This window comes from Prunus mume, linkage group LG2 (assembly GCF_029339155.1).
Source record: "Prunus mume cultivar Tortuosa linkage group LG2, ASM2933915v1, whole genome shotgun sequence".
In the NCBI taxonomy this organism is placed as follows: domain Eukaryota; kingdom Viridiplantae; phylum Streptophyta; class Magnoliopsida; order Rosales; family Rosaceae; genus Prunus; species Prunus mume.
Window position 1 is genome coordinate 5,285,994 of NC_142699.1, and position 8,425 is coordinate 5,294,418.

Sequence of the window (8,425 nt, forward strand, 5' to 3'; positions counted from 1 at the left end):
AATAATGCGAAGGGGATCCTAATCTAAGGACCACATAATATTGAAATTCAATTTGAAAAATGTCAATAGGGTAATACTTGGGAGATGATTGCTACAGTTTAACCTAAAAAAATAAAAAGAAATAACACATCATATGATTCTAAAACGACACCGTTCTCACCCACCCTGCCAGATTTTTACCTCACTTGACAATCCAAAGACTGCGCTTATCCAAAACCGCACACACACGCACACTCCCCCCTACTTCGAAGTTCGGGCTTAACAGTCACAAAGCTCAACAGCAATGGCTTTGCTTCGTTATCCTTGTTTCCTCACAGAACAAGTCGTCCATCTAACGCCTCTACTGTCTCTGCAAAACCCACAACACCTCTCCAAGCATACACCAACCACTCTCTCTCTTTCTGGGTCTCTTTCCTCACTCTCTCTTTCTCTCCCACACACCCACACTCGCTCATCTTCCATAACTCGGACCAAAAGGCTGAGCAACTTCGTTTTCCAATTCTCCTCTACTGCTCAAGAACAAGCTCTTGATGAAAGCCCAGTGCTGGAGGCAGAGCCCGAAGAGTTCTCTGATACAAGATTGCTTGCCCAAAATGTGCCTTGGACTTGTACCCCAGAAGACATTCGTACTCTGTTCGAGAAGTACGGCACCGTCGTTGACGTTGAGGTTTTCATTTTCCATTGTCTTTACTCTGAAGCCTCTGTTTGTTATTCGGTATTAATAATTTGTGATTTTATTTGATGGGTTTTAATTATTTTTGTTTGTTCTTTGCTGTGGTGGATAAGCTTGCCATGTATAACAAGACCAGAAACAGGGGTTTGGCATTTGTAACAATGGGTTCACCGGAGGAGGCTCTTGCGGCTCTCAACAATCTCGAATCTTCTGTGAGTATATTGGGTTCTGTTATCTTCTGTGAATGTTTGTATTGTTGTAAGTTGAGTTTTATGCTCGTTTTCGTCCATGAGAAAGACTACTAATTGGTAAAGCAGTTCAAATTTGTGAATTTTATAAATTTATCACTATATAAGACCTGAGTAAATTAAGCACTACTTCTGAAGTGAGACCTAGTATTCTACTTATCTACATGACTGTTTTGTGTTGCTTTGCTGGTGTTGAAAGTTTATTGCTTTCTAAAACTATAAAGAGAACATTTTTGTTCTTTGTTTTGTGTATGTTTGTTGCACTTCCCGTGTGTATGAGCTTTGGAGCTGAATTTATTGGAGAAGCTCACTAGTATCCTGTGGACTATAACCTGTGTCCCACAGTTAGCCTTTAACTTTCAAGTGCATGACTTTAAACTATCATCTTATGGGAGTAGAACGTGACTACTTATTTAAGGGCATAATTGTTATCCTATTCCTTGAGATTGTGATCTATTGTTTCATATCTCCCTTGGTAAAGGATAAAAGTCATTCAATCAGTCACTGAGAGAACATAAATGGCAATGCCTTAGAGGCTTCTAGTGCATTTGGAAACACCCATTTAACTCCATTATCATCATCATGCCAAAACATCTATGTGCCATCATTCTTTCTCATGGCAGCATGCTTTAGCACCATAGTCTCTCATTCACTCACTTTCTTATTTGCCGTCTTCCACCTCTGCCATTGGTTTGTGATCTTCATACTTTTGTTGGACATACCTTAAATTTTGTTCGACAAGCAGAGCTACTCTAGCATAAGGGTTGGAGTTGTGGAGGCCTTGATGGAACAAGGGGTTGAGCTGGAACTATGGTATACTGTACTTCTACCGTGCAAATTTTAATTTTGTAGTTGTTCAGGAGGCTCTGAAGGTTCCTTGTCAAATGACAATATGAACTTATTGGGGGCCACTAGCAACTGTTTGGGCTTGGAATTGGAAGTGGAAGAAAATTTATATTTGGTTGGGGAAAATTCATGTAAAATTTGTGTTTGTTATGAGTAATCACCACAAAAGACATACATATTGCCGAGTGGTAAAAACCAGAAATGGATATGGACTTAACAACCAGAATCTTTATAAAAGAATGTAATGAATAAATACTGAGAAGCTTGTTTGTTGTCAATTGCATCCTTATAAAAAATAGGTACCCATTGGGTTTGTTCTTCTTTTTGTAAAGAGCCTTTAGTGCTAGGAGGAGAGTGATGAAGAGTGGAACATTGTCAAAAGAGGAGAAAGCAAGAGAGGAGCAAAGAAATGGAAGGGGAGAGAATTGTATGAGGTTTTAGGGAGATGAAAAGAGGTATGCGTTTGAATGGAGTGATAGCAGTGGTGCAGGTGAGAAGAGGTTTAGGGAAAGGGAGAGGAAAGAAGACAGTGGTGGTAGTGCTGCCACTGTTGGCTGAATCTTAGAGAACAAGATGACCATAAAATGCCCTTGACCATTATGCTACCGAGTGAGTACTCTCTTCACTACTGTTAAAAAAAATCAAAATTACAGAAGTTACAATAAGGACCAATCATAGTTTAAGGGGTTAAGTGTCTAGTTTTGAAGTTCAAGAACCAACGTAAAACAAAAGTTAATATGTTGGCTTTTTCAATTTTGGAAATGTGCTAGATAAAGAAAACAAAATTTAATTATATATTTTTTCCACTATAATTTGAGCAAGAAAATATATGATTACGTGTGTTGCTTCCTTTCCATATTGTATTGTAAAGGATCTCCTCATATTTGGAATGCTTCATAGGAAATGGAGGGTCGTATTATAAAGATGGCTTATGCCAAGCCGAAAAAGACGAAGATTCCCCCTCCTTCTTCGCAACCCAAGCCAGTAACTTTCAATTTGTATGTGGAAAATTTGCCATACGAAGCAAGGTCTAAAGATCTCAAGGAGCTTTTTAATTCAGAGGATTGTAGTGTTGTTACCGCGGAAGTTGTATTCCAAGGTAATCCGAGAAGGTCCGCAGGATATGGATTTGTGGGCTTCAAATCCAAGAAAGAGGCTGAGGCAGCCCTTTCTGCTTTCCACGGGAAGGTAATTTTCTCAACTGCGTTCCATACAGATTTACAGTAGGCTATTTTGAAATGAAGATTTCCCTTAGAAATTTTTTTGTCCTGCAGTTGCTTATGGGAAGACGAATTCGTGTGGCACGTGGTAAACAATTTGTTAAAGTACCAAAAGAAGAGAGTTCACAGTTGGGTGATGAATCTACTGAATTGAATTCTACTGTCGAGCAAGTGAACACAGATGTCAATGATACAAAGTGAATGTGGGGCACAGTGAAATTTCTGTGTTTTCTTCACATCATGTTTGTCTAGGTATGTCCTCTCTTAAAATCATGTTCATGTTTGAAACTAATATAGCTATTTATGTGGTATGTCTGTTTTAATTTTAATTTTGTAACTTTTTAATAAATATTTTGTTAGTCGGACAATTGGGTCTTTGGGTGATCTGGAGCATTAGTTGTTGGTTCACAAGAATATGCATTGTAATATGTTTCCCAATTTCTGCAGTAACTGCTGCATACTTTAAACTACCACAAATTACATATGCACTGTAAATTGATAGCTCTAACAAACAAATGTTTTCATCCACAAAGTTTAATTGCATAGATTGAAAGTAAAATGGCATACTTGTAAATGACCCAAAGTTGAATGGAGGTCGTCACATTTAGCCTTTATCAATGCCATTACTTTATTTTCTTGGGCATTTCTCAGGTTTTCATAGGGTTCTGTGGACCTCTTGACTGGTTTACTTCAGTGCTGCACTGGTCCAAGCCATATATTAGCTAACCTCATCTTGCCCTTATGCTACTCTGTGCATCTTAAAGCTTATTACATCAGAATATCTCTCTGCTTTGGATTTCCAAACTGTTAACCACACCAACAGGAAAGCTGTGACATGTTCTGGACCTCTGGTTAGCGATTCAGGAAAAGTGAAGTTAAGAAATAGGATTTCCTTGATCTTCTAAAAGAATTTGCTTGCTAGATAGTGGTAGACAAACTTACGAAAACAAGGGTGAAGAACGATTTTGTGAACTTCATAGATTTACCTGGAGAGTGGGGTCGAATTCTCTGGCGGTTAACTTGCAATAATTAGGATCAGTCATGATATATGCTAGCACTTGTTAGCTGTAACATTCATTTTTGTTAAACAGATATCTGTTGTTTGAGATACCATCTAGTGTTTAAATATTCTCTCTCTACCTCCCTCTCATTTGCAGGAACATTTGTGTATGCTCACTTCGACTTTCCTTTCCATGCATACTTGGTGAGATTCTCACCTCCTTTTGAGGGGCTAATATTTAGGGGCATTCCATGACTTTCGTACTTGTACAAGGTTGCTGGGGTTCTAGAGGCTGGTTATGTACGTAGGCTACAAGTTTGGATAAATTGAGCTAAATGTATTACAAATTTATTTCAGTGTCCTGACTATGATACAATATGAAGGTGCTTGCATGCAAATGGAAAATTAAAATCACAACCAAAAAAAAAATCAGGAATGGAATACGGATCGATGAATTTTTCATGCGTGGAAGTTATATTAGACAGTTTAGACCTTAGTTTTATTCCTTGTCATCGCATCTTTAATGCCAGTGCAACTTGAGTTAAGAGTTAATCTTAATGATTTTGTTGTAATTATCGTTTGTTTCTTGTCACCGAAAGGTTTAAAACTTTAGGTTAAGTGCCACTTTTTTTCCTTTTTGGGATCATATTTCTTATGTAGTCTTGGTTAGAAAAGAAAATGGCATCAGAGTTTATTTCATATTGCTTTTAGGCAGTAGATTATCCGTATTCAAAAACTCAGGCGAATGAACACCAAAAAAAAAAAATCCCTCTTGCCTATAAAAGGAATTTTGTAATTTTTGCAGACATTATTACAGTGTGAGCTATACAATGGGCCTTCTGGTAAAAATGAAAAAGTTAAAAACCAAATGAAGGGCTGAGTGCTATTGACGTTGAGATTTTACCTCAGAATTAGCTATCCATGAATGATGCCATTGAACTTAAGACAATTTTCTGAAGTTTGTAGTTGGAACGTTTGTAACACAGAAAAGCAGATGACTCACTCTTTCTTCGAGTCTAAGATTTAAGAGTTTACGGATCTGTGTAGAATTGATATGGATTTTAGAGTTTTAGATTTCGTTCTGTGGCTCGACTTGAACTGGATTGAGATTGAGTCCAAACCCGTCTTTGTAAGTTTTAACTCTCTAAATGAGACCTGTAACACAGAATATATTGAATTATTATCCAATTTAATGAATTTAATTTTGACATTTATAAATTCACCAAAGAACAGACAAAAACTTACATAATTTAATTAAAATAGTATAGTTTAATCCGAACTACTAAAACATGGCAGGCCTTTGATTAGATCCTCTTGAACTTGCTAACCTTATCCAGTGAGGAATGGAGCTTGCCAGATCAAAGTTGTGTGCCTGTCAAGGGCAGTTGTTGGAACCCAAAGGACCCCAACAACCCTTACCAAACCGAAAGTCATCAATTCAAAATCCGCATCCAAAAAGTGATAGACTGCGAAGCCATGCCTCTGTAAAAGTATGGGATGTGGTGAGACGGTCCCACAGGGTTCAGTTGGGTCATGAGTCATGAAGAAACAGAAAAACTCATGCGTATGACGACTTCTACTCAGTTGTTAGGTGACCCGTTTTGCTCATAGAATGTGACTTCCCATCTCGACACCCACTTTAACTATCCAGGGGTCTCATTCTCACTCGAGAATTTATTTGTACTTGCTTAGTTCTAGAAGAATTAAAAAGACCAAACATAAGTAAAGAACATTAGTAAGGTCTACGTCTTTTAATGATAACTAAAACGTGGCATGTATGTACAACTTCTTTTTCCTTTTAAAATGAAATCAATGTTCACTTCTGTGAATCAAAAATTCTCTTTTTTTATCATCAATCAAACCACTCAACAAGTTTTCGTTCATCAAATATTATTTCGACACCTTCTCTAACAAAATAAAGGCCAAATGTCGTTGAAGTAAATTTGCATTGGTAAAAATTAATGGTCACTTCGTTTTTCACTTATAAGGTCGTATTACGCTTCATGTCACCACTCAATCAATAATTGCCTGAAAAAAGCTTTCATAACCCCGCACAGTTGTAATTTCATTTGGTAACATTTTTATTTGTAGTTTTCACTTTGAGAGAAAAAAATATATCATGAGATGAGAAGAATGAAATAAGGGAGAACGCATGAAATTGAACTCAAATAAATGTCTTTAATGTTTTCTTTGTTGAAACTTTTGATGAAATTTTCAAACTTCTCAAAAATTTCACAATTTAACTTTGGCTTGTGGCATTGTAATTGCATCCTCTCTCTACATGAATACAGGGCCTCTACTTGAAGATTGAAAAGGGAAAAACAAAAGATTCAAAGATGGGTTAGATTTTCATGTTTACATTTGGTGTCTAATTATGATGGTCATTGGATTCCCCTTTGGCATCAATCTAAAGTCTAATTTTCTAACCTCAACAACAAAATGTAACAGCAACCAACCAAAGATAGTGCTCAGATTATGAGGAAACAAAATCTCTAATAAGTATAATTTGCTTCTTTCTTAATTCACAAGCCAACCCTTTTGATCATGCCTTTAATTTGGTCCACTTTGTGCTTAAACAATGGTTTGAAAAAAGATAGAACACTATCATAACTACCTACATGATAGCCTTGTTTATCATATTTCTTACTTTTGAAGCTTGATTAATTAGAAGAGATTAAGAATTCAAAAAGAAGGAAAAAAGAAAAAAGGTCACATTATCAGAAGCATATTAGGTATGAAGTCTAACCGAAGTCATCCTCATGCAATGAGTTCCTTGACAGAAGTTTTGCATTTCAATGGAATTAAGTGGACCAAACTCTACTTACTCCAACCCCTTCATGCCATTATATAAGGCAATTCCAACTTTATAGTTTTATTATCACAAAAGGCTTCTTCTTCTCTCTCTATCTCTCATAGTTGCTAGCTCATCAAAATGGCAGGCACAGGGGCTGCAATTGTGGGCATGTTCCTTGTACTTTCCATGGTCATGATGCCAAGCTGCTTAGCCACTGTCTACACTGTGGAGACTCCTCTGGCTGGACTAGTGGTGTTGATTATAGCACTTGGACTAGTGGCAAGACCTTTGCAGTTGGTGATAGCCTAGGTAAATCCTAATTATCTTTTAATTATTTTCTTCCATATATTGTAGATGCATATTTAACAAAAATAAAATAGAATAATTGTTATGCATACATGCTTCATCAACAACACATATGTTGGTGTTACTAGACTCTGAATCTAAATCACCGATTAAGTGAATTCTTGTTAGACGGTCAATTTAGTCTATTCATTAGGTGAGCAGCTTTGTCACTTTTGACAATTGATTAAGTGAATTCTTGTTTTTATTTGTGCTGTGAGAATTAAAAATGGTCAATGGAACTTATTGATTATGTGAATTCTTGTTTCGATCGATGTGTTTTGCAAGAACTACAATCTAATAACACAACATGTCACATAACCCGAAAAACAGAATTACTTGGCTACTTCGATTTATATTTTGCACTTGCATCTAATTTCCCAAATTCTCTTTACATGGTAGCGTTCAACTATGGAAGTGGGCACACAGTGGATGAAGTGAGTGGAAGCGACTACAAGACATGCACAGTGGGCAATTCAATCACAAGTGATAGCAGTGGAGCCACCACCATCCCTCTCAAGGCTGCTGGGACTCGTTACTTCATTTGTGCTGTGGTTGGGCATTGTGGGATGGGGATGAAGCTTTCTGTGAATGTAGTAGGGTCAGGATCAACAGCAGCACCATCTACCAAGGGTTCACCTTCACCGGCTACTTCCGGCAGTAACTCTACAGTTACCAGCCCTGCAGTTACCACACCCTCATCAACAGGCGTAGACAACAGTCTATCTACCTCTCCGGTTGTGGCTTTGTGGAGTATTTGTGTTACTTGGGTTGCTATTTGTGTGTTGATTCTTTCATAAGTTTGGCAGGCTGGTGATTGCTCTAAATATTGCCAGGATAGAGGCAGTGCTATTTTCTCCCTGTTTTATTAGCGGTGATTTGAGTTTCTTATGTTATAATTATTTGGACCAATTTTAAAAAGACAAAAATTATATATATATATATATGTAGCCTGATTGATGTTAATAATATGCATTTTGCTTTGAAATCACTGTGGGTCGATTAAATTAGTTTGTACTTTGCATGAGGGTATAAGAGAAAAAGAAAAGAAAGATAACAAAAGATTGAGTATAGGGGCAACCAGCAGGCCTGTAGGCGTAGCCGATGGAAAAATAGGCTGAATGGATCGATTCTTAGCAGAAATAAGATTCTTCACAAATAAGCCGTTCAAAACTCTATTGCTCATCACTGGACTCTAATGGGGTTCTTTTTGTCCCTTATGTATTGTTTTGGGTAATAGTTTTTTTTATATTATTTTTTATTTGTTTCATCGTGATTGTTTCAGGCCGTGAATCTGTTTAA

General features: G+C 37.1%; 2 protein-coding genes across 3 annotated transcripts; both read left to right on the forward strand.

Moving 5' to 3' along the window:
* Window positions 1-203: 203 nt before the first annotated feature.
* Window positions 204-4,343, forward strand: LOC103319578 (RNA-binding (RRM/RBD/RNP motifs) family protein). Of its 2 annotated transcripts, none has more exons than XM_089046718.1 (5): window positions 204-667; window positions 787-885; window positions 2,668-2,955; window positions 3,042-3,239; window positions 3,639-4,124. In XM_089046718.1, the coding sequence occupies exons 1-4, from the start codon at window positions 284-286 to the stop codon at window positions 3,186-3,188; spliced, it is 918 nt and encodes a 305-aa protein (XP_088902844.1). In that variant the 5' UTR covers window positions 204-283; the 3' UTR covers window positions 3,189-3,239; window positions 3,639-4,124. The 2 variants fall into 2 exon arrangements, with proteins under 2 accessions (XP_088902844.1, XP_008219352.2); XM_008221130.3 differs by lacking the exon at window positions 3,639-4,124 and adding an exon at window positions 4,145-4,343 and having other exon boundaries at window positions 206-667.
* Window positions 4,344-6,847: 2,504 nt separating this feature from the next.
* LOC103319577 (blue copper protein) lies at window positions 6,848-8,107 on the forward strand. Its single transcript, XM_008221129.2, is given in 3 exon segments — window positions 6,848-7,004; window positions 7,007-7,090; window positions 7,526-8,107. Coding segments are annotated over 3 exon segments (567 nt in total). The 5' UTR covers window positions 6,848-6,919; the 3' UTR covers window positions 7,924-8,107.
* The last annotated feature ends 318 nt before the right edge of the window (window positions 8,108-8,425 follow it).